Source organism: Poromitra crassiceps, assembly GCF_964638095.1.
Source record: "Poromitra crassiceps genome assembly, chromosome: 16".
In the NCBI taxonomy this organism is placed as follows: domain Eukaryota; kingdom Metazoa; phylum Chordata; class Actinopteri; order Beryciformes; family Melamphaidae; genus Poromitra; species Poromitra crassiceps.
Window position 1 is genome coordinate 40,758,502 of NC_139645.1, and position 27,128 is coordinate 40,785,629.

The following is a 27,128-nucleotide window of genomic DNA, read 5'->3' on the forward strand; positions in this document are numbered from 1 at the left end:
GGCCGGGCATCAATGTGATTATCCTGCCGATAATCTTAATAATATCCTGTAGTGCGTGGTGCGCCACATTTACAAATCTTGTAGTGTGTGCATGTTTGAGATTCTAGGGAAGATAATCTGGGAAGATTCTCCTGTAGTGCGTGTCACAGCCAGATTTCAAAATCGGCTAGGATTGTCAGAATCCTGTAGTCTGAGCCCAGCTTTAGACATAAAAACATTTAGTAGAACAAAAAACAAACAAAAAAAAATTGCCTCCAAATTGCACCAAATTTAAACGGTAGTATATATGTCGGGAGATGTCTTCATAAAAAAAAAATCATGCATTTTAAGGCATTTTCCTAGGAGTTACGCGCATCTGATGTTGTAACTATTTCATGTAAAAATGTGTAAAAACGGGTACATTGCTCAGCGTTGATTTCGTTACTTCAACGCGCCTTCTACTAGATGTAAAATTTGCACGAGCTTTCCAATGCCGCCAGTCCCGTGTCTGTACGTGCTTCCGTTCCCGAGATATGGTCTCTTTGCAAGGAGCTATGGAAAGCTAACATTAGCTACTGTAGGCTAGGCGGTGGAAAAAGATGGCTGCCTTTTGTTTTTCTTCAAGACCTCCTGAAGGGGCGTGGAGGACCTCTAGAGGCGGGACCATGGCGGCACAGGCCCACAAGCAGGGGTGCCGCCAGGGATTTTGGGCCCATGACAGGACATAGTATGGGCCCCACTGATGCCGGCGTCGGAAGGGCGCCGGCCGAAAAATTTGGGCTGTTTGAAGCTGATTTAGAGGATAATATCGCATTTTAAATTATATTAGGATAACACTGTAGTGTTGTCATTATTCAGTCTTAACCATCAATATTTGCTCCTTTTCTCACTCTCATCCCTGTTGAATCATCATACTCTCTCTCTGCTCTGAATACACCAGAGGGAACAAAGAAACACTATCAACTAATGACTAGAAAGAATATTGATACACATGTGGAGTCCAACAGGAGAGTGTTTAGCATGAGACTGTTGTGATATCATTATTCAGTCTTAATATCATTATGTTCTCCTTTTCTCATTGGCTGTCATTTGTGGGCTGCTTTTCCTTTCATATAATGGTCATTATGTGGACAAATAAATTGTGTTGATCCTTCTTATTTTTTTATTACTATTATTATTATTATTATTAGTAGTATTACAAATAAATCCCCACAGACCCACTGCAATTGTGCCAACTACCATGTCATTCAACACAATGCTGCTGTGTGTGTCTCACCTCCTTCATCAGTTAGGAACGGCTTGCAAACAATTGTTTGCATTGATTAAATGTTCGCTAGACAGGAGGGAAATGTAAACACTCTGTGAAGTAAGCATATTTCACTAAGGTGTAACAGGGTAATTTCCAGTAGTTAAGAAAAGTTGAATAAATGTTCAGAATTTTTAGGGCCCCTGTCAGCTTCAAGGGCCCCTAGAATCGTCCTAGGTTTCCCCCCCTATACGGCGCCCCTGCCCACAAGTAGTGTAGTTCATAGGTGCTCGACTTCCGCAAGGCTGGACTTGACGCCCCGACGCGTTTTACGTCAGAGCGTCATGAAAATAATGTGAGAGATGGTTGATAGGTCAGGCTGTGAACAACCAATTTCAAAAATTTCAACGGATTCGAAAACCTTAGGGGCGTGAGATTTAATATATATTCATATTCCCCACGGGAAAGCCGTCCTTTAACACAGATTTAAACATATTTGTGGACAAAATGAGAGGAATAAGTCTTTTGTGTGCAAATAAAAAGTCTTAGGGCCCTATCGTTGTACGGCGCTATCGTTTGCGTGGCCTTTGCGCTGCGTTTGCGCACCCCTTATTGCTATCTTCCCAGCGTCTAAGCTATCGTCTGCCTCCACCGTCCAGTTTTGCGCTGCGATGACACAGGTGTAGGCGTGGCCCAGGCGTGTTGGTGGGCCTCTAGCCTATCATGTGTCTCGCGCAAGTGTCATTTAGCACTGTGGGGAAGATACTGTCAGTATGTGCCGAGCGCAAAGAGAGGTTTGGGAGTTGCCGTTCCAAAATAGGCGTTCCAGCGCAACGTGTCAGAAAAAAATCGCCTTGGGTGCTTTCAATTTTAACGCCAGGAAATAGCTGGTCTTAGTGCAAATGCAGACGTACGCCTGAGCGCAGACAGTCTCCACATCTCCGTGCAGTGCAGGAAATTCTTGCTTGGATCCATTTACGCACGGCATGGATGTCACTCTCTACTCGCGCCTGCACACACTCTTCTCTCCTCGGAATGCCCAACCCGATCTCCAAAACAATTGTAGAATAGCAACGTTTGTGGAGCAACGTTGCTATTTTACAATTTCGGCTCCGAAATTGTAAAAATGGTAATGTACTGCCACGTTGATTTTCAACTATAGCCTACATTGCAGAAAAAACACACCTTGATTTAAAAATGAGAATTCGTTTGTCATGGTTTTATTAGGCTACATAATTCCCGACCATACAGGTTTGTGGTGTGAGGTAACAATAGATTGCTTTTGAGAAAGTTCTAACGGTGTTGTGCCAAGCTGCCTCTCCCCACCCTGGCCGGCCCAAAACACCCAGGGCACCGACCCACACCCACCCCACCACCAAGCCTGCATACCCGTCCAGCTCCCACCTTTTCAGGGAAGACCCCCCTCCAGTCCAGCACCCGGCGCACACAGCCTCCCGCCCCACCAGACCCTCGCTCCCCTAATCCAATTCAAAACGCATAATTTTTTCGCACAACACCTGTGTCCGGCCAGTACAGTAACCTCTTTCCCTGCAATTGCATGTAAGACCAGCTTCTCCACAGCGCGGATGGCAGCTGAAGTCCCTCTCGCCATCAAGCAGACAGTGACGGAAGCATGTGTCTTTATGTGCGCCAAGGGGAAAATGACAATGAAATTGGTGGGATTCGATGTATATATATTAATAGAAACGAATAGAAAATAGCTGATTAATAAAATGTGTGCTGGTGGAACGAAATTAAACTTCTTCAAATAGAGCAGCATCACTCATCGCCTCTCAGTACAGTGCGTAATTACGCAGCGGAGATAGAAGAGAGCCCGAAAAGAAATAAGCATACAGACGTTTGGGCAGCAGCCCTTTTTCAGCGTGTGAAATGGCAATAATACACAGGTGATTCACAGGTGGGCAGGAGCACGTTATTTGATTTCTATGCATGACAGCCTCACATCTCTCTCTCCCTCTCTCTCCCTCCCTCTCCCCATCTAGGCTATCTTTTCTCTCCCTCTTTCTCCCTCTCAGTGAAGGAGGAAGTTGCTGACGTGACGCTATGGTTTTATGGGCATGACCACACCTCCACAATGCTTTTGGGCATAAACAGCCTATACAGAGATCTGCGCCGAGATGACGTGAAGCGCAGCGGGCCGAAACGCCCACAATTAAGGCTTTGCGGGCGCTAACGCAACAATACCGCCGTCGGGAAGATAGAGCCCTTAGATCTTTTATTACAACTCGTGCAAAATGGCAGCATATAATTCTTGTTCAGTATATAGAGCCCTGCTGGAATGAGTCCGGAAGTAGCATGTTGGTGCTTACAGAGAAAAGTGAATATGGTTTTAGAATGGGGATTTTCACTTAAATGCATAAAATAAGGTTTGTGGCTAACAAAAGTTTATGGGAGTGGTAATTTGTGTGATTTTCAGAAAACGCTTCAAAAGACATAGAGACACTGCATGAAATAGGCCACGCCCATCACGGGGGAAAGCTCTCCATTCAAACACCGGCATTAATTTTCCTTGAATTAAACATATAGCTAAAAGCTGTTGTGTGGTGGGCTGCGCAGACTACAAATATAAAAAATCGCCAATTAAAGTGTTGTTGTACTCCCGAGCAAAACAAGGAAGCTATTGAAAATTGGCGAGAAGAAAAATGTGGATCTAGCTGTCAAGGAAGTAAGTTGGAGTGTTCATCTTCCATATATATGATCTTGTGTGCAACATGCGACCATGCACGCAACATAGGAGAACGCCAGGATTGGGGGAGGGTTTGTGTTTTCCCCCGTTTTGGGTGTGGTTTCTGAATGATGACGTGCTCCGCAGTGTCTCTATAAAAGTGATTCACATTCATGAAGATTATCCTGCTGAACACAAATTGCCACTCCCATAAACTTAACCACAGACCTCCCAAGGAGGAGAGACAGACTGACTGCCTGACCATGCAGGTGTCAGAGCTCTCTCTAATGGTCTTGATGTCAAGGGGCTGTCTCACTGTAATAAGCAGGATAGTGTAGAGCAGCGATTTGGTCATGATCACAAAATAAACCCCTGATCAACCTGAATGATCTCCCTTTCAGGAAGTGGAGCGGTCGTGAATCACCCTGAAAGAGTATGTATCAGTAGCTATTGTACTGGCTCACTGTTAGTACAAAATATTACTCTGGAATCATTATGCTGTACGTTACAGGCTGTAATGTAAAGCTTTAGTGAAAACACCTGGCAATCTTTTATTCAAGTCTATGAGAGAGGAGTGCAGCACCTCCTGTGTTGGCAGGGTGGAAATGGAAGTCAAGAGAGGGAGTTCAACAACATTAAACATGGAGGGCAGGGGGGTCTAGGCCCGGTTATGGAGTAAGGCAACTAACCCTAAATAAAATATACACAAAATGTGAATACTATCAATTAGAGGCAAAGATCATTTTGATTACATCAGTATTAATAATATCAATTAGACAGTAATTCATTGTAAATAAATATAGTATTTCTTGGCTTCCTACCTGTTCTGCGTATGCGTTTGACAATGGGAATTATGACGAGCAGCAACATTGTCAGTACCACGAAGATGGTGACTATTCTCCCTGTTCTCCGTTTCCCTTCACCATCAGACTCTACATAAAAAATAACAGCAACAAGTGTTAAGTCAAGTCATGTTGCTTTATACAGCAGAAAATCATAACAACAGTTATCTGAGATGCTTAATGGTTGAAGACCAGCATCTTTACTAAGTTTCAACCCAGCAATTTAAACAATTTCCCAACATGCATTTGGCAGCAGCAGGAAGGAAAACAACTCCTCGAGCAGACCCCCTACACTCCGACCAGACGATCCAACCGGGGCAGGAGCTCATCCGCAGCCACCACCGACTCCCTGCTCAGGCATCCCAGGCAAGGGACTCGACGCTACGATTCGATGCTACGATCGTGCGCCAAAGGGAGACCAACCAGGACATCACTGAACACTTCAAGGAATCCCAACGCACCGGCAGGTCCCATCAAGCTGGCCACCAGTCAAGTCGGGACAGGTCAGGTCATGGAGGCTTGACCTATGACGACAGAGACGCCCATGTATCCCGCAGCCCTAGCGGGCGCAGGAGTCACCATCATCAGGGCGCAAGCCATCATGACGGAATATCTTTGGCCCAGGCCCTCGCCTATGACCCGGAGACCCCAGGCCGGTATGGGTCAGCCCGGTACCAAGGGGTCCGGCCCCCTTCCCGAGCAGAGCCTCGGTCGAGGAGCCCCAGTCACTCTCACTATCATAGCGCCAGCAGTTACTGCAGTCACCATAGTGCATCGCGACACTCTAGCGCCAGCTCACGGTCAACCCTACGCGCCCACGCGTATTCCCCAGCCCAAGCGGCAGCTTACGAGGAATACAAGACACGATTGGCGACCGAGAGCCTTCGCTGCCAAGACGCGGAGGAGGAGGAAGCCGATGCGGAGTACAACCGGCTGAATGAGCAAACCAGAGCGGCAAGGCGGGCCCGAGAACGGGTCCAAGTAGAGGCTCAACGGGTCCAAGCAGAGGCTCAGGAGGCTCAGCGGGCCCAAGAACAGGCCCAAGAGGAGGCCCTCCAAGCTAGAGAGCGGATCACCCGCCGCCTGGAGAGAAGCCGACACCTGCGGCAAGCTGAGCTGGCCCACCACGAGGCCCGGGTTCGTGCCCGGCTGCAAGTCGAGCAGGAGCACGTAGCAGCCCGGCCTCGCGCCTGTCTGCTTGCCAGGGACCCGGCAGTTCCACCTGTGCCTCTCACCTCCCACGACCAGGGTCAGGTCAGCACGGCGGCTCCAGAGCCAACGACCCAAACTACGGAACCCACTGTTCTAGTGCCAATGCCACCAACACTCCCACCTAGGACAGAGGTCGCCGACCCTGAGCATGCAATACAGTGCAACGGGGCGGCCGACCCCGCCACTGCGATACCCCACACTCAGGTAGGCACGGCGAACGTTGGGACCAACAGCACAGGGCACAGCCAGCCGGACGGCGTCAATCATTCCCACAAGATAGCTGGACACGACAGCTGGGACCCCCCCAGAGGGCGGGACCAGCCATCTCAATTACCTATTCCCAGAATTCACCTCCTGGCCCTGCCCGGGCTCATGGAGACAACTCCAGCCAAGGTCTCCAGGGAGGCCAACAAGTCCGAGCAAGTGGAGCAAGTGGACACGCCTTTGCGGACGCCAAGGCAGGAGCCCCAGATGCTTCACGGGGCGGCCGTCTCCCTCATCGTCTTGCCGGCAATTTGCCCAGAGCAGACCTATTGCACCAAGAGAGCCTTTACGGAACGGAACCTTGGTCTAGGCGAGCAACCTTACCCCATCACCGCCCTGCAGCAGGAATCCCGCCCGAGGAATTTGCCCCTCCATCAGTTCGGGAGGATCCATCTTATCCTGCTCATACAGCACCTATGGAAATGGGAACCAGGCTGGGATGATCCAGTCCTACCTGAGACACTGCTGCAGGCCTGGGAAGAGTGGGGGGACGGACCACCTCTTCTCGGCCCAGATCGCTGGCCAAAGACACCCCGACTCCCCACGACCGCGGATAAGAGCGAGGAGTTGAAGCCAAGTTACGGTGGCCTCAGGTCGGCTCCCCCCAAGCCGGAGGAGTGTACGACCTTCGGTGCCCTCAGTGAGGATGCCACACCGGCGCTCCACGGGGCGGCCAACGAGGCCCCAGGGGCAGAGGCCTCCCTCCAACGAGGGCAGACAAATGGCTTCCGCACCGACCCTACGCCACTGAGGTTCCTTGACTGGAAACTCAAGGCACCAGAACCAGAGGCTCCTCACTACCGCAGTAGCTGGGTAGACCCCCGGCTCCTGAGCGGCTCCCGCGCTGACCTCACGCCGCTGAGTTTCCTCAACTGGAAACTCAAGCCCCCAGAGGCCACTACAGCTCGCTACTGCAGTAGGATCCCACACACATCCTGGCCAACGAGGACGGTCACCAGGTCTTGGCTCTTGTGATGTATGGGACTGGACAACGGCGCGCGGACCCGTGCCTACACCCGGCTGGTGGCCAGGCGGACCACAGCCCCCCTCACTCCCAGAATAATCAACCAAGCCCTGCCTATACCAGGTGGGACTGGAGGGCCATTCCGGCCATTTCTGGAAGAATACAGATTCCCCACAGGAATCTGGGAGCGGCTGTAGAAACGGTCCATAATGGCCCACCGTCAGGCCTGTTCTTGGGGCAGTCGATGCCTACCAGCCGGCGCGCCAAGGACGTAATGATGATGACATCATCAACGATGACAATGATGTCATAGCATAGAGTTCACCTGTGAGGTCATCGGCGATGTCAGACATAGCACCGATGATGTCATAGTTCCCTCGGACGTTGTGACATCACCAATGACGTGATGTCATACACCGGAACGCGACCATATAAACACAGTGTTCCGTGACGCTACACCACATCCGAGAGATTCCTGCTTGATTCAGGTATTTCTTACTCCCCTAATAATGTCAACCATTAGCACAACTAATCCCGGACCCGAATTGAACCCCTGCTGTCTTACAACCAGTCAGGCCCTGGTGACTGACTGCCTTACACCCAAACAGGTCACCAGTGGTGATTCAACCGCGTCCGAAGACCGACATCTCGGTCCCTATCTCCATCTCCGTGATTCTGATCGATCACAGCGAGTGAGCCCTCATGCACGATCCAGCACACTTCACGAGGCAAGCCCAAAAGCTTTGCTACAGGTGGGTTGAGATTAAGATAAATAGAGAGAGAGAGAGAGAGAGAGATAGAGAGAGGGAGGGAGGGAGGGGGAGACACGAGAGAGAGGGAGGGGAGAGACAAGAGAGAGAGAGGGAGGGGAGAGACAAGAGAGGGAAGGAGAGAGACGTAGTGGCAGAACTGCATTGTTGTTAAAGTGAGGTAACTCACTCGGGATGAGGGGGTTGCTGATGGGTTGGCTGACCTCCTCACTGACTGGGTTCTCCACCTTACAGCTGAATGATGCATACTTCAAATCCTTCACCTATAAAACCAGTGAAATATAAGATCATAAACCACATCTCACTTTCATTTTGAACAGTGCTCACTTGGTGCCTTTAGCCTTTGATTAATTAAAGGAGATGTAAGGCTCAGCTACAGAGCAGTTCCCTGCAGTTGGAGGAGATTCAGTGCCTTGCTCAATGGCACTTCAGCAGCTTAAACCAGCTACTCTTGTTAAAGCACAGTCTTCTTAAGCCAACACCCACATTGGAAGCATCCAAAAACAACACACCTCCCCAGTGGCGCTGGAACGAGTTTGCAATTAGGGGGACATTTTTCTTTTTTTTGTCAATTTTTTTTGAACGTCTGGATGATTTTTAGCCATATTTAGAGGAATATCTAATTTTAAATTAACATTAGGATTATACTGTAGTGATGTCATTATTCAGTATTTTCTCCTTTTCTCACTCACTTGGTGACCTGGCTCTCCCTTTAGGTCATTTTACAATTACACTACAACAGACAGCAACACAGGCAGAAACACTGAATTTATTATTATTATTATTATTATCACTTCGAAACACAGTGCAAAACTTGTCATCTCAACACAAAAATAAAATAACAATAACCGTATACGATTATAGCAGCAGCCAATGACAGTGAGTGCAGTACAGAGTCCAGGTCTGTCTGTCTCTCAGGTGTAATAATCCCACAATGATCACGGCATTAACAAGCATCACAGGCTGTGTAATAGGGCTGTCAATCTCCCTCTATAATCAAATTCGAATTTCAGTGCTTTATACATTTTAATATTCGAATTATATTCGAATATTTTAATTAATTTTTAATTGAATTAAAAAAAAAAAAAAAAATTTTTTTTTTTTTTTTGGTCTGAGTGAATTGTTGTCTTCTCTTATGTTATGTTCTGATTCTAAATATAGCTGAATCTTTGGGTTTGACCAAGTAAAACTTTTTCTAAGCATTTTACCAAATGTAGATGGAAAAGTGAATGGTGGATGAATATTCAAAATAATATTAGGCTGATCACAAATAGTCCAGCAATGATGTTTATTTAAGAAAACATGTTCCTTGTACAATGTACATACATTCATTGCATTAGAAAATAGGTCAGATAACCAGAGCTTAGTTAATATTCATCAGTGATGTATTGGTGCTGTCTGAAATGCTAAAATAAAATAATTGATAATAAAAAAAGACACAGCCTTTGTTTGAGCTCCTTATCAATAAACAAATAAGTAAACTTTGCCAAAACAACAATGAGCCATGAACAAAAAAAAATCAGTCACGTATTGCACTTAAGAGCTACAGGTTTACATTCAGTATAGCAGCTTCAACAGTCAACTTCAGTTAACAATGAATGAACATACATTTTAAGAGCTACAGGTAGGTTTACATCAGTATAGCAGCTTCAACAGTCAACTTCAGTTAACACTCTTTTCTTCAAGTATGTTGTCAGAACTTGTCACTGTTCTAGTGTTCTAAAAAAAAAAAAAAAAAAAAAAAAAAATTAAATTAAAATATTCGTTTTAAAAAAATAATAATAATCGAATTTCGTTCATAATTATTAAATTCGAATAATATTCGAATATCAAAATTCGTTTCAACAGCCCTACTGTGTAAACAGTGTAAAGTGGGCTCTAAGCGTCAGGGGCAGTTGCCCCCTCAGATTTTTTTTTTTTTTTTTTTTTTTTTAGGGGGACCAAATTTTAAGGGGGACAAAATGTCCCCATGTCCCCCTTGTTCCGGCGCCAGTGCACCTCCCTAAAGCACATGATGTAATCCGCTGTGTTGAGAGGAGCTGCTTAGACACAGTCTATGGAAAAATAAATGGTGGAAAATAAATGGTGGATGAAACCTCTTGGTTTGTATGTCTAACCCGGAAGAGGGCGTGACTTTGACACTCTGTATTTGGGCTTGCTGCAGGAAGGAAGGGGGGTTAAAACAGCTGAAAACTAGCGGCTGGTGCAATGAATATGTGATGGAAGTTGAACAAATCATTATGGTGTATTCCTGTAAAGGAATGCATTTGTTAATCTCCTGCTATTACCTCTGGACTCGGGTTCTCAAAATGGGGTCTGGGGAACTCCAGGGGTCCATGAGAGGATCCCCAGCAAAAATAAGGATAACACAATGACTGTTTTGGTCATGGTCTTCATACACTTTCTGTAATAAAACATCTAAAAGCTAAAATCTTATCTGATGGGAGTCTGTGGTCTAATTTGTGTCAGTTGATGTGAAAAAGTTTGAGAACCAGTGCATTAACTAACTCACACATGGACAGAATGACTCATCCAAAAAGACAGAGGTACAAACACTGTCAGTAGCATTGCTGTATTGTACCTTTGTAATGGTCATTTGGTGTTTGTGTAACTCTGTGGAATTCTGTCTGGTGTTGTCTTTCTCCCAGCTGTAGCTGACTGGTTCATCGTCTGTGGTGGTGTTTGAGTCACAGCTCAGAAGACAGCGAGTCAAAGCAGCATCACACAGTGTAGAGATGGAGGGTTTAGAGACAGGTGCTGTGAAGAGACGAGAAAAAGACAGTTACAGTCATGATCACTCACATGCACATTTTTCATTTTGTTTTTGTTTTGTTTTTTCAACATTCTGTTTTTCTTGATTTCTCTGTCTCAGTGCAGAAAGCTGGGAAGAGACAGACAGAGACACTCACACACCTTTTTCACACAATGTGCACAAAACCAATGTTAAAACCATAGACTGTATGCAAATCACACCCAGGTGCTGAAGTAAGCGGTGCAGACATCTATGGTCAGATTCCAGCCCTCACACCGCTCCCTTCGCCCTCTACTAGTGCTGGACGCCTCGCCCCTCCACCATTACATGTACTCAATAATCGCTCATCCCGACTTTTTTCATCCCTGGCACCGAAATGGTGGAACGAACTCCCTCCCTCGGTCAGGACGGCCGAAACTCTACCCATCTTTTGAAAAAGACTAAAAACTCACCTTTTCAGTATTCCTTCATGAACGGATTTTTTCTGATCCTGTCACTGCCTTGTTTTACTGTTTATATTGTTCTATTTTTGCTAGTCTCTGACTTTGTATTCTTGTTGTTTTTTATTGTAAATAAAGCAGACGCTTTGGATAAAGGCGTCTGCCAAATGAAATAAAGTAAAGTAAGTAAGACATGTAGACACCACTTAACCAATTTTAGCTAAAGAAGAGAATTGCTCGAGTGACATCACTGATGAAATCACAACTGCCTGATGACATCACAGTCAAGCAATTGCGCGACATAATTTCCAGTTGGGTGAGATAACTTCGCACACACACACACACACACACACACACACACACACACACACACACACACACACACCCTCTTCCTTGTTGCCTCGATCCAGGCCCACACACACACACACACACACACACACACACACTGCCCGAGTGACTTCCAGGTGACCTCTTAGGTGACTACATCTTAGGTGACTACATCACAACTACCTGATGACATCACAGTCGAGCAATTGCGTGACAACATTTCCAGTTGTGTGACATCCCTTCACACACGCACACACGCACACACACACACAAACACACCCTCTTCCTTGTTGCCTCGATCCAGACCCAAATCTCCAGTGACATCACAGTTGGGCAATTGCTCGAGTGACATCACTGATGACCTCACGACTGCCTGATGACATCACAGTCAAGCAATTGCCTGACATTACTTGCAGTTGAGTGACATCACTCGCCAGATCTCGTGAGACTATATCTTGTGCTCCTACACAGGAGCACGAGATGGATTTGCCCAGGTGACTTCACAACTGCCTACCCCTAACCCCTTCCAGGTGAACTTCCAGGTGACGACACCTCTTGTACTCTTGTGTAGCCTACCCTCGTGCTCATACACACAGAAGTCGCGTTCGGAATCGTTCACTCATTCACTATTCCCATATAGTGTAAAAAAAACAAAAAAAACAATCATTTTTCACTCACATACTGTAGCTCACAAGCTTGTTAGCTCACGAGCTAATGACTTTCTTCTCCTTCGGTAAAGACAACCGCATTGCATTGTGGTATAGCAGCGAAAATGTAGGGTATATTTGCTGGTCACTAGAAATCGCTGTGCATTGTGGGTATTTTATAGTGGACTAAACAGTGAATCAAATTAACAGTTTAGAATTCGGACACTATAAAAAAAAACACTAAATAGTCCACTATCGCTGTCATTAGTAGAGCTCTTAAACCCCCCCCACCCCCCGTTGTTATTTTTTGTTCTCGCTTAAACCGAATGTTTTATGGTCACTCAAGATTCTCTGGATCAGGTGTTGGCTTGGTTCGAGCCTTAAAACTCTTACTTACTTCCGGGGCAAATTACGTCACGAAAAGTCACGTGCCTGTTGAGCTCTATTGTCACTCATAGAAGCGGTTGCACCGCTTAAAAATATGGACATAGTCACCATGACGTCAACCTGCTATTGGTCCAAGATCGGCAAGCTGGGCGATCACTGGACATGTGACCTGTCAATCATGCTCCCAAAACATAACCTGCTACCAAGTGATGAATTCAGGGAAAACAACACACATCACCCACTTGAAACTGCCAACATAAAACACTTACAGATGAACTTGAGAAGATGAGTCTGCAAGTTGAGTTTGTTGATCTTGACTGTGTACGATCCACTGTCTTCTCTGGTCAATCCTCTGATCGTCAGGTCTCCAGTTGAAGTGTTCAGGTTACCACGATCTTCAAATATGAAACAACATGGTTATGCTTGGTTCACACCTGAAGCAACTCAGAAACAGCGTGTCACGGAAGCGTCCTGTCAGCTCGACTGCCACGCTACACCAGTCACACCAGAAGCACTCTATTGCTCCATGCCTCGCTCTGTTTTGCCCCATGCCGCGTCACAAGTTGCATTGACTTCATGCCTGGCTGCTCGCATCCTGCTCACGGCTCGCACGAAAAATAGACCAGACACCGAAACTATCGCTACAGCACGCGTGCAGTCGCTTCAGTGAGGCAACGTGCTGCGGCTGCTATGATTGGTCTATCCTGTAATAAGGACGCCGAAATGAAACTGCCTCCGCGCAGCATTGCTTCAGCATAGGATAGACGTCAGGTGTGTTTGGGCCATTAGGCTTAGCTTCTCAAACAGAGTTCTTAACATGGTTAGGGTTAGCTTCTCAACAGAGTTCTTAACATGATTAGGGTTAGCTTCTCAAACAGAGTTCTTAACATGGTTAGGGTTAGCTTCTCAACAGAGTTCTTAACATGATTAGGGTTAGCTTCTCAAACAGAGTTCTTAACATGGTTAGGGTTAGCTTCTCAACAGAGTTCTTAACATGGTTAGGGTTAGCTTCTCAACAGAGTTCTTAACATGGTTAGGGTTAGCTTCTCAAACAGAGTTCTTAACATGATTAGGGCTAGCTTCTCAACAGAGTTCTTAACATGATTAGGGTTAGCTTCTCAAACAGAGTTCTTAACATGATTAGGGTTAGCTTCTCAAACAGAGTTCTTAACATGGTTAGGGTTAGCTTCTCAACAGAGTTCTTAACATGGTTAGGGTTAGCTTCTCAACAGAGTTCTTAACATGGTTAGGGTTAGCTTCTCAAACAGAGTTCTTAACATGGTTAGGGTTAGCTTCTCAAACAGAGTTCTTAACACATTAAGTGCCATAGACGACCTAACTCGTCTTACATAATCCAGCGCTTGAGTGCCAAGGACGAGCTAACTCGTCTTACATAAACATTTTTTTTTTTTGACGGTGGGACATCAATCAACCCCTTTTACATCTTCGAGATAACTATTGGAGCAAGATAATGTGTGTAATCTATTTTACCGACCACTAAGTGGTGACAGAGACAGAGAGAAGCCACAGCCACGGGACCCGTGGACCAAAAGCAGCCGCCTCCCGCGGAAATGGCTTGGCGATTTTACAGTCAGAAAAGAAGGAGCCTCATTCTCATACTGTAGGCGGGGACGCTTCGCGCTGCTGCGGTGGGGGTTTCCAGAAATGGACTGGGTGAGCAGCATAAAGCCTAGAGTCGCACGGGGCTTAATCGGGGCTCTCAAACCCAAGAGACAGTGAGACCTATCCACACTCGCTGCCAGGGAGAGAGGCTGCTCTAACTCGCTGCTCAAACTCCCAGCAGCACAGACGGAGGGAGGAGCCCGGAGACACACACACAGAACGGACAGAGATCCCCTCCCCCCAGAGCCGCGGAGCAACGCGCGAACACACACACACACACACACACACACACACACACACACACACACACACACACACACACACACACACACACACACACACACACACACACACACACACACACACACCGCGGGAGCAAGCCATTCAAGGAAATGGCGAGGCGATTTTACAGTAATCCATTTCAGACTCGTCTTGCCCGAGAGCGGCCGCGCGCAGGCAGCAGCACACAGAGAGCGGAGAGCGATTTGCAAAATAGATTATAGGTGAAACACACTTTGAAACACCTCAGAAAGGCCAGAATCAACATCTGCCCATCGCCCACGCATTCCCCGGCCCATCTTGACTCGCACAAGGAGCGTCCGCACGCAGGCAAGCAGGCAGGCAGGCACGCAGACAGGCAGGCAGGCAGCAGCAACGCGCTTCTGACACGCCCGCTGTTAGAGCCAGGAGGAAGGAGGAGAAGACACACGGAGGGAGGAGTTTGAATGAGAGGGGTGTTTCCTGTTGTTATGGAGGAAATTACTGTTCAAAACTATTGTTTAGAATGTCTGACGGTCTTACTGATGCCAAAAATGAATGGTTAAAGTGACTGTTTCACAAAAAGCCATTTATCTCTGAATAAATTTCCAGACGCTGAAACCATGCTGTACTCAACGGCTAATATCTACATAACTACTAACTCTGCAAACTAACTCTTTTAGACAGAGAAAGCACACATTCTATTAGTTATTTTTAGATGATTGGTGTTCATGAATTCTTAACAGAAAATAATCCTCGGCTGTTGTAAAATGAGCCAGAATCGTCAAAAATACCCCTGGCACAAGTTACCTACAGGATTGAAAACATGGCTGGCACTCAATGTGTTAACATGGTTAGGGTTAGCTTCTCAACAGAGTTCTTAACACATTCACTGCCAGCCGTTTTTTTTTTTACTGTAGGTAGGTTCTGCCAGAGGGTTTTTTTGAGGATTCTGGCTCATCTTTCAAGACCCGAGGATTCTTTTCTGCTAAGATTTTGTGAACACACAATATCTCAAAAGAACTAATAGAATGTGTGCTTTCTCTGTCTAAAATAGTTAGTTTGTAGAGTTAGTGGTTATGTAAGCATTAGCAGTTGAATACAGCATGGTTTCAGCGTCAGAAAAATTATTCTGAGATAAACGGCTTTTTGTGAAATTCGATAGAACAGTCACTTTAACCATTCATTTTTGGCATCAGTAAGACGTCAGACATCTAAACAATAGTTTTGAACAGTAATTTCCTCCATAACAGCAGGAAACCCCCCTCTGCTTCCAACTCCTCCCTCCGTGTTTGTCTTCTTGGCTGCAGCGGCCGTGTCACAAGCTCGTTGCTACTGCTGCTGTAACCTCGCGTCACCAGTCTCATTGCTTTGCTGCTGCTGTGCCTGTCTGCGCGGCCGCTCTTTGAGGAAGTCTGGATGGACTCGCTCGTTTCTTGGAGTTTTGGTTGAGAGCTTTGATGAAGCTTTTGCGATTCTGGTCATATTTATGCTGCGTGTTTCAAAGTGTGTTCCACCCGTAATCTATCATGCAAATTTGCAATCCCGCACCGCCAGCAATCAGCGCGAAAACGAAAGCGTTTTCGCCAATCCATTTTCATGAGAATGGCTTGATCACACTGCTTTTTGCTTGCCTTCCTCTAGTCAGGAGAGCACTGTCGCCACTTAGTGGGTCGGTGGAATGGGTTGTACACGTTCGGTAGCTCCAATAATTTTATAGGAGACGTGGGGGGCATTGATCCACGTAGCACCGTCAAAAAATTTTTTTTTTTTTTGACGTCTCAACTCGTCATTGGCAGTGAACCGTTGGAATTTTTTTGACGAGTCAACTCGCCATTGGCAGTGAACGTGTTAACATGGTTAGGGTTAGCTTCTCAACAGAGTTCTTAACATGGTTAGGGTTAGCTTCTCAACAGAGTTCTTAACATGATTAGGGTTAGCTTCTCAAACAGAGTTCTTAACATGGTTAGGGTTAGCTTCTCAACAGAGTTCTTAACATGATTAGGGTTAGCTTCTCAACAGAGTTCTTAACATGGTTAGGGTTAGCTTCTCAACAGAGTTCTTAACATGATTAGGGTTAGCTTCTCAAACAGAGTTCTTAACATGGTTAGGGTTAGCTTCTCAACAGAGTTCTTAACCTCTTGCATGGCACCGTAACACGGGCGTTACGTTTCTGATTTTTTGCTGTTCATCTGTCATTTACGTGATTAATTAGGTAGTTAATTCTGAACAATGCTGTTCATGCTACATACCAAATTAATCGTCTGAATCTTGCGCATCGCATTTTTCGGATCAGATCAACACAGCGGAAGTTATAGCCATCTTTGTACAAAGACAAAGACAACATTTCAGATTATTTGGCTTTTTCAAATGGCTTTTTGGAAATCCGCCTAGGTATCTCCCTACAAAAACCACTGCCAAATACTCATGTTTTAGGGGGGTACGGTGGTGCAGTGGTAAGCGCTGTCGCCTCACAGCTCGAAGGTCCTGGGTTCGATTTCGACGCTGTGAACGCTGAAGGAACGCGTGCCCGTCCGCATGTCCTCGAGTGCCCACCGCCCGGGTGGGGTCATCAAAAGGGCCTTTCTGTGTGGAGTTTGCATGTTCTCCCCGTGCCTCCCGGGGGTTTCCTTCATATAGGAACCCCCTTCACCAAAACATGCAATATCCTGGTTGCTAATGTGGTTCCTCCTCTGGTCGTTAAGGGCGCCTGTTCGGAGGGAGGGGAACTGGTTGGAATAGCGTGAACCTCCCACGTGCTATGTCCTACCGGTGAAGCTTCCCCTGTCAGGTGAAAAGAAGCGGCTGGCTAACTGCCCATGTCTCGGAGGAAGCATGGAGCCAGTTTCGGCTCTCCCCAGATCGGCAGAGGGTGGAGTAGCAACCAGGATGAAATAAATTAAATTAGCACTAAAGGGGGATAAAAATGGGATAAAAAATCGGGGGGGGGGGGGGAATATATATAAAAAAAAATATATATATGTTTTGGTATTTTTTCATCTTCTTTGAGTTGGGATGTGGTAAGGCCTGTGGCTATGTCTCCATTGGGTGTTTGAGCTGGTGTTACTCAGGGTCAGTAACACATAGAGTGATTCTGACACTTGGAACAGAAACTTCAATGTCTTACCTTTCAGAAAAGGTCAGGCAGTTGTCTGTAACCTTAGCGGTTCAGCCACAGTAAGCATTTTAGTTTGGGTATGTCGTTTTCACCATTTTCTTCAGAAATAGGTGGCTTTAGAGTTAGGGTTAGCTTCTCAACAGAGTTCTTAAAGGATGGCTTTACCGGTAATCAACCCACTTTGTATCATTAATAATCTCGGTAATATAGGCACACGGGCAGTGTTTACACCTATGGAATTATTTGCCTATCTAAAAGCAAGAGGTCGTTCAAGCAATTTGAGAGCATGATTTATCAATTTCACGTTCATATTTTGGACCCTTGGACTCAAAAAGCCCCCGTCTGTGCTTTAATTTTCTCTGCTTGTCCTCAAACTGTACTCTCACACTCAAAAGTTTTCTGCTTGGACAGATTTCCTGCACTCGCACTCAAAAATCCCCTGCTCACACTTACATTTCCTCTGTTCGCGCTCAAACTCTGTGCCTGCATGCAAACATTCTGGTAAGGCATTCCTGAGATACCACGTTAATGAGCTAGAAAATGGCATTCCTGAGGTCACAGTGACCTTGAACTTTGAGCACCAAAATCTACATGGTACAAGTTTGTGTTGATAGCAGGGACAATGGGGTATTCTATTCCAAAGGATATGGTACAGTAAGAACATGGTAATACCATGGAAACAAACAAGGCTTCCTTTTACACTACAGTTTAAGCTTATGGTACAAGTTTATAATTATTGGGTAAATACCAGGTAATTACCAGGTAAATACCTGGTAGTTATTGGGTTAATATCTGGTAAATACCGGGTAAATACCTGGTTATTACCGGGTAAATACCTGGCCATTTACTGGGTAAATACCTGGTAAATATCTGAGTTATTATCAACCTAACACGGTCACATTTACACGAATTGATAGGTAATAGTGGAGGTTTATAATCTATAATTACTGGGTAAATACCAGGTAATTACCAGGTAAATACATGGTAGTTGTCAGGTAAATATCCTAGTAAATACCTGGTAACTACCTGGTATTTACCAGGTATTTACCTGGTAACTACCAGGTAAATACCCGGTAAATACTTGTAATTACCGGCTAAATACCTTGTAGTTACCAGGTAAATACTTGGTAATTAGGGGACTGTAAAGGGAAGGGTTACCAAAATAGCTTAAAAGTGGCAAAATACACTGTGGCTCAGTATAGCCTACCTTTGAATTGATCATAGGAAAGCACGTCCTGTCCATACCACTCCATGGCCAACTCAGTTCCAAGTTTCCATCCTATGAAGGTGATGGAGCCAGTCACAGAGGACAAGTCTGGCCTGAGGACAACACTGCCCCCTAGTATCCCATAGTGTGTTTTTTCTGCAAAGACAAAAAGTATGGACGCTGTGACATTTTAAATGTGAGCGTGTGCTTTGGCAGTGTCAGGGGGGCGGAGCAGCAATGCTTCAGCTAAACATCCAACCTGCTTTGAGACTTAAAGGCATGCAATGATGTTCTGACTCATTCTGATATTTGTCTTAGTCAGCCTGTTGTAACATAAAGGGAGAAACAGTTCCATCAGTGAAAGTAAACATGGCTGTTAGCATGGCCATCGTTCCTCCTTGATACTGAGTCTCATTCAGGGTTAAAACCTTTTCTTTAAAGTGTTAATATGGAATATTTCAGTTTTGTTCTCTTGGGTGACACCTATTGGCGATGAGTGGTAATTGCAGGTGAGATCCAAACAGTGTTATTATGTGACATTACTCAGTGCGTTCAGCCATAGTAACCACCCGTAATGCTGGCAGAGACCGTAAAAAAGTAGCTTGTTATCCTACATCACACAAGAGTTGTCAGGAACCTACAGTAACCTACAGTGTGAGTCTATTGTGTTAGCTCCGCCCACCCTGTGAACCTACAGTAACCTACAGAGTGAGTCTATTGTGTTAGCTCCGCCCACACTGTGAACCTACAGTAACCTACAGAGTGAGTCTATTGTGGTAGCTCCGCCCACCCTGTGAACCTACAGTAACCTACAGAGTGAGTCTATTGTGTTAGCTCCGCCCACCCTGTGAACCTACAGTAACCTGCAGAGTGAGTCTATTGTGTTAGCTCCGCCCACCCTGTGAACCTACAGTAACCTGCAGAGTGAGTCTATTGTGTTAGCTCCACCCACCCTATGAACCTACAGTAACCTACAGAGTGAGTCTATTGTGTTAGCTCCGCCCACCCTGTGAACCTACAGAGTGAGTCTATTGTGTTAGCTCCGCCCACCCTGTGAACCTACAGTAACCTACAGAGTGAGTCTATTGTGTTAGCTCCGCCCACCCTGTGAACCTACAGTAACCTACAGAGTGAGTCTATTGTGTTAGCTCCGCCCACCCTGTGAACCTACAGAGTGAGTCTATTGTGTTAGCTCCGCCCACCCTGTGAACCTACAGTAACCTACAGAGTGAGTCTATTGTGTTAGCTCCGCCCACCCTGTGAACCTACAGTAACCTACAGAGTGAGTCTATTGTGTTAGCTCTGCCCACCCTGTGAACCTACAGTAACCTACAGAGTGAGTCTATTGTGTTAGCTCCGCCCACCCTGTGAACCTACAGTAACCTACAGAGTGAGTCTATTGTGTTAGCTCCGCCCACCCTGTGTCACCACAGACACCAAGTTTATAAATGCTGCAATACTGAAAATGCAACGGCTTCCATCAATGGGCCTTAGGCTCAATCACCATTGTGTTAAGTCACTATCAGATAGATAGAGACTTAACACACATTTATTTAGATGAACATCTTCCGTATTATCACTTTAAGTAGTGACGTTAAAACAGGTTGACTTTATTGGAAAAGTGAAATAATCTCAAGACAGGAGGTATTTTAAGAAAAACAATACTGTTAACACATAATGATACATAATTATTTCTTAAATGTTTTGCAGTGTGGGGCAGTGGTGGCCCAACGGTTAGAGAAGCGAGCTTGTGACCAGAAGGTCGGCGGTTCGATCCCCGGGAACGGCAGGAAATCAAAAAGCAATGCTTGCCCCTCCCTCATTACCACCACTGAGGTGCCCTTGAGCAAGGCCCTGAACCCCAACCACTCCAGTGGAGCTGATCAGTGGCCACAGATCAGACTGTGGTTGTACTGGTCAGCTTCCAAGTATGAATGTGAACTGGGCACTCCTGAAAAAGAGAGCATTGCTCTCAGTGAGACTCCCCTGAATAGATAAAGATTCGGAGAAGTCTCTTCTCTTTTCTGTTCTGTTGCATTCTTCAATTTTAATAAATTTCATATTTATATAGTGCCAAATCTTAAGAGTTATCTCAAGGCGCTTTAGAGCAGGTAGACTGGAGATTTTACAATTGAAAGTATTTCCCAACAAGAGCAGCACTTAGCAACGGCGGCAAGGAAAAGACCCCTTTTAACGGGAAGAACACCTTAAAGGAGAATTTCGTTTTTTTACACCACGGTCCTCATTTCCAGCTTAAAATATTATGTTTTACTCACCGAAATAGTTTGGCTTCATTCGGATGCCCATGGAAGATTTTGAGCTCCGAGTAGTCTCCTCAAACAGGCTATAACGAGAGCCTGCGGCGAGTGCGGGGCATGCTGCACACGCTCTCTAAATGACACTTTTTCTGTCAGATCACGGTTCATTATGGTTGTAAATATAATTATTTAGCTAATAGCTAGAAGCTAAGCTAACAACAACACAACAGTCAACGTTGATCTGCCCCGGATGGGGTTACAGTGCCCATCTTCCCCCTCTGTGAAACCACACTTCTTCAGAGGAACCACAGAAGGGGGAAGATAAAAAAACGAAATTCTCCTTTAAGAGAGGGTTAAGAGAGAGAGACACAGTAATGGCAGAAATAATGATACCATTAACAACTAATCATTTTCTTTGTTCCTAGAATTTCAAAAGAAATTGGACGACGTGCCTTTGAATTTAAAGCTCCATCTGACTGGAACAATTTGCCTGGTAATCAGTGGTTCTCAAACTTTTTCACATCAAGGACCCCTAAACTGACACAAATTAGACCATGGACCCCATTTGATAAGATTTTTGTTGGTAGATATTTTATTACAGAAAGTGTGTGAAACCCATGACCAGAATAATCACACATTCTGTCATTGTGTTGCTTATGGATGGAATTATAATGAAAATAAAGTATTCCCCTTTTTGTTGGGGACCCCCTGGAAGCCCCTCAAGGACCTCTGGGTGTCCCGGACCCCACTTTGAGAACCACTGGACTAGTGCACTTATATCCATTACAGCTTTTCATTATTTTAAGGTATCTCTCTTCACTTATCCTCAAACAAACTGCTCTTGATTCTTATTAGAATTATATTTGTGATAGTGAAATAACTTGTTTATGAGACACGATGCATGTAAACTCAGCTTTATCTGGGTATGTGTACATTTACAGTATGTATTTTACTGTATGTATTATAGAAAATCAAAGATAACACGCTCAACTGCTTACTTTATAGCAGGCTATGTAAACTGGGTGCTGGATCCCCAAAAAAGAAAGTCTAATTCAAAAAATGAAAAGGACAGCACTCCAAGTTTAGAGATTTATTGCCAACACAATGGACGTTTCGAGCTTAAAGCCCTTCTCATAGGTCTCTCTACCGGCACAATCAGGGTAGACCAGCAGAGGGAGTCAGCAAAGTCAATACAGGTACATTATAACTGAAACAACAAAATACATAAGAAACAAAACCATTCATAGAAAACAAACAAAAGACATCTCCTCATTAAGCCCCTTGGGGATGAGGTATCAAGGGAGTGGATCCAGTAGGCCTCTCTTTGAAGGAGGATCCTGTCTCTATTCCCTCCTCGCCGTGGCATATTTACTGTTTCAATGCCCATGATGTAATGAAGATCACTCAAACTATGATTCAAACTATTAAAATGTCTCGCAACTGATGATTTCTCATCATGATTGCATATAGAGCATTTGTGTTTCTGGTTTTTAACTCGCGTTTTGTTTTGCCTACATAGTATAAATTACATGGGCATTTCAACAGGTAAACCACATATCTAGTGTTACATGTGATTCTGCCTCTGACCTTAATGTTCACACCAGAACTTGGATGTGTGAAATGATTACCTTTGAGCATAGCATAACAATGTATACAATTATGGCAAGGAAAATTACCAGAAGGAATAGAATGAGAAAGAAAGTGAGTGGGTCTCTTGGGCAGATCTGACTTTACTAAAACATCTCTTAAATTGGAGGACCTCTTATAAAAATATCTGGGTGAAGTTTGAAAAGCATTAGAGATGTGAAAGTCACTTTCCAGTATGTGCCAATATCTACTCACTACTTCTTTGACTGACTTAGATATAGGACTATAGGTGGACACAAATGCTAGGCCCTGAGAGGAGGTGTCTCTGGAACTAGATTTAAAGGGATAGTTTGGTTTGTTTGAAGTGGGGTCCTATCAGCTAGTTGCATACACTAACTGAAATAGGTACAGTGTTCTCTGACGCTGAGCGCACCGTTTATCGAGACCCAGCACTCAAGCAACAGCCTCCACAGCTCTGTCTCTCTACTACACGGGGCCAAGAACTAAAACGTAATTTAGCCACCTAAAAGAACGCCCACTTAAACAAATCGATATCTGTGTACATGCACGCTCTATTTTGACCATTTTCAGCGCTTTACTTTTCCGCCAAACAGCGGTCTCATTCGGCACTGCTTTTTCTCCCAACCATACAACTACCGTATTCCTCCGCTAAAAGCCTGCAAAGTGGATTACTTTGAGGAAGTTGTGTCAGCTGGTGATAGCCTACAGCAAACTCCTTTAAAGGCCCATTCCGTTGGTTCTGGCGAGAAATAAATGTGCACAAAGTGTTTATTATTGGCACTGAGTGAATGCGCCTTGACGTAACTTAAAAATGGCGACCAGGGGCGTTTCTCTCCGACCAGCCGTTCAGAAGATACATGGAAAAACCGCAGTTTCGAAGGGGATAGCATTTCCCGCCACAGCTAGAGGATGTGACGTCTGCGCGCGTTCATGAGCCTCTTGTCCTAGACGGCTAACAGGAAATGGCTAAACTAGCTTTTAACGTTACGTTCGTCGCTAGCTGCTAGCAAAAGGAAACAACACAGACTCCAGGAAAAGTCCACACTAAATGAATAAATAAATATTTATCTAATGAAGCCCGTCTGGCCAGACAGCAGCAATGTGACCGACATCGGGGGGAAACTAGAGTCAGGACTGTGTTTTCGGTTCATGAAGGAAACTTGCTGCTTGTAGCTACTGTAATGTGGTTTTGACCAGATAACGTTAGCTGCTTGCTAATGGATTTTCAAGATTCAAGATTTTTACTGTCACTCCGTAGTACAAGTATCTGACCACCTGGTCAGAAACTCTGCTAACATTACCGTCTTGTGTGAAGTAATGCAACCCTAACGTTACTACCGTTATGCTTATGGTCATGGAACATTATTGTTTGACTGCATTTAGCTGCGGTGGTGAGTCGTTAGCTTGATGCTATACGCGGCTAACTAATAGATTTAGCTATATTTATAGAAATGACCACCAGCCCCACTAATAACGTTACCGTCTTGTGTGGATAATGAATTTAACAGTCGGAAATATGCCTAACGTTACTGTTATGCTTATGAAACATTGTTTGATTGTTCAGTTTGGTCAACTCCAGGCATTACACGGTACCGTACATATAGGGGGAGCAGGCTATTTCCTGGCTTGTGCTAACATGAGTATCAACTTCCCCGCAGCCAACGCAAGCCAAAACACGGCCAAACATGCCACAATAACGTCCCCTAATTCATCCAGAATCCTTCCTGGGCATCTCGAGGTTGATCTGACCGATAAATTGTCCAGGTTGCCGTTTTCAAGTGACTTTTATGAGTTAACGTTACAAAGCAACAACAGCTCTGCTGTTGCCAGGCAACTGCTTGTGCGCTTGCGAGTATGGTGCCCGCGCGTCAGCTCGTTCACACGCTGCCTGCAGTTACACTAACGGCCACCGGCGTCAGTAATAGTGAGTATTGACGGATTGGGCCTTTAATCTGCCAATTGTGCATGCAATATTAAAATGAAACTGACACTTGCATTGAGAGTCATCACAATTTTGATATATTGACATAGGCTGGAATCAAATCCTCACATATCCCTACCTAAGAAACGGATATTTTTACATGTGTATGTTACAGCCTATAACGAAACATCTCATTACAGTAAGCACGTGCTTAGAATGAAGACATAGCCTAATATTATAGGCACAACATAGGGATATGCTTTATAGCCTAGGTAAACCCAGCCCCCACGTGACCTGCTCTCTCAGTTCCCAGTCACTATCGTCTAGAGGACGGGCCATTCAAATCGATTTCCGCGGCGATTGAAAGACTCGCGCAGACCCGCAGCCAATGAGTGACGGCGTGACTGCCAACATCAGTCCTGCCGTGATCGGCCAATCAGAGAGTGCGTCTTTGTCAATGACGTGTAACAGCTGCAGCGGCTTAGCACTACCTAGCCGTTAGCATTTGGCCTTTCTAAAGCATAGCTCCCGAGCTAGCTACTAGCTGGCTAGCTATATGGCTATGCAACTACGTGAGGAAATTCAAGTGAAAACAGCTGTTGAGGTTGCAGTAGACCATTTGGGCATAACATTATGTAATGTGACATGAGATCACCACATTTCAATAAATATAACGTTTTTGCACATTTGAATGCTGCTGGTCGTTTGTTTAATGCTGTAGGCCTATATATTGGATATTTAAAGCTGATACACAACACAATTGTGTTGAGGTAATTCTGCAAAGCTCAGTTAAAAATATAACATGTAACACTTGACACAATCAAATCTAACTTATTCACAGCAATACACAGTCCAGTAGTACAGTGGGCTAATTGTTTGAATTATATCGAAATATATTTGCATGGTGTAGCATGTAATGCAGATAATGTAGCTAGATACTCTGACACAGAAAGGCAGACAAGCTAGCAGCAGGGATCTTGTCACACTGATTCCAGATGAACTCCTCTGTCTAGCCAGCTATACAATATTACTGTAGCCTACATAATACCACAAGCTAAATGCAGCATATGCCAATGTAAGGCTGGGTAGCATTAGCTAACGTCATCCAGGCTATACAGTAATAGGCTATTATAAAGTTTTCTCTCTCCTGCTGCAGGTAGGATGATGCACATAAATATCGCCTACATTATGTAAAGTCATTGCATAAATGTGTTTTTATTGTAAAACTAAAATGTGAAGTAGAGCCAATTTATTGGAGCGGACATCACAGTAGGAGATGCCGGTAGAAGCGCGTTACGCTGTCACTTACCTAAATCACGTTAAATCGACGAGGGGTATATATAGACCCAGGATTACATATATGTTTCACATAGGGTGGTGTTTTCATTTGATGTTTTATTTGGTCCAATATTGAAATGTTATACAATTGCAGGTTGTGTTACCATTACACAAAATTGAGATCTACCTTCATATCTATTTCGGCTCATTTGGTTGCTATTTAGTAGCGAAATACAGTAGCACAATGCATGCTGGGAGGAAGTGAACAACAACAAACCATAACAAATGCATCACAGAATGAAGCCTAAGCTGGTAAGTCTGTTAAGATAATGTTTAGCGAATATAATTCATAATCGTTTTAATAATAATAATAATAATTCTAGGCAATGAAGACAAAACCCAAGACTGTGTTACAGTAGGCTGCGAAATACAGTAGCACAATGCATGCTGGGAGGAAGTGAACAACAACAAACCATAACAAACGCATCACAGAATGAAGCCTAAGCTGGTAAGTCTGTTAAGATAATGTTTAGCGAATATAATTCATAATCGTTTTAATAATAATAATAATAATTCTAGCGAATGAAGACAAAACCCAAGACTGTGTTACAGTAGGCTAAGTGTATCTTGTCCTATAATTGACTAGACAGAGGTTGAAGTACAAGAGATAACATTTATTGCAAAAGTTTACATCATCTGCAGATCACCAGATTTGTTGTAATTGTGAACACAAAGGGAGCAAAGACATGGTTTTCAAGTATAACACAATGTACAACTTTTATTCAAAGACAGGATTGAAAAATATAGGTCACTTGTATTCACTTCAGACAAGACACTACGTTAAAGTCTGAAATTTACCTAGATTTGCTATAAGAATTGACATTTCAGCTTGTCACCTGATGTCATTATTAATACAGTACAGTAGTAAAGATTTTGAAAATTTTGATTAATCAATCCAAGTCAGAAACAACATGTGCTGTGAGCCTTTTAGAATTCAAAAACCTTACTTCCAACAATTAACTAGCCTGCACTAACTACTGCACAGTATCGTGTACAAATATTGAATGCAACAGTCTCGTTCTGGAGCGAACCCCTCAGCTGAATTCACGTTGGAATATGATATCAAGGCTTGATAGATTTGATTGTACTCATACAGCAGTGTGGAGCTTAACATCTAGCTAGGTTGCATCTGGAATATGATCTGGATTATGTATAATATACAGTATAACACTACGCTCACTATGTCATGACATTCACGTTAACGCTATAGCCTCCAAAAATCTACTGTAGCTAGCTAGCGTCAGCTACATCTGTAACCACGCTGAAATGCGAGTGCATTAA

The 27,128-nt window shown here is 44.6% G+C and overlaps 1 protein-coding gene across 1 annotated transcript in view; it reads right to left on the reverse strand.

Annotated features, from left to right (window-relative positions):
* LOC310791644 (uncharacterized protein) overlaps positions 1–27,128 on the reverse strand; it is a 103,669-nt gene that overhangs the window by 50,455 nt on the left and 26,086 nt on the right. Inside the window, exons 3-7 of the mRNA XM_083653297.1 lie at positions 18,723–18,878; positions 12,786–12,911; positions 10,545–10,720; positions 8,133–8,226; positions 4,733–4,843 (exon numbers count right to left, since the gene is read on the reverse strand). Of these exons, the coding sequence (XP_083509423.1) occupies positions 4,733–4,843; positions 8,133–8,226; positions 10,545–10,720; positions 12,786–12,911; positions 18,723–18,878 (663 nt within the window). The remainder of the gene's footprint in view (positions 1–4,732; positions 4,844–8,132; positions 8,227–10,544; positions 10,721–12,785; positions 12,912–18,722; positions 18,879–27,128) is intronic.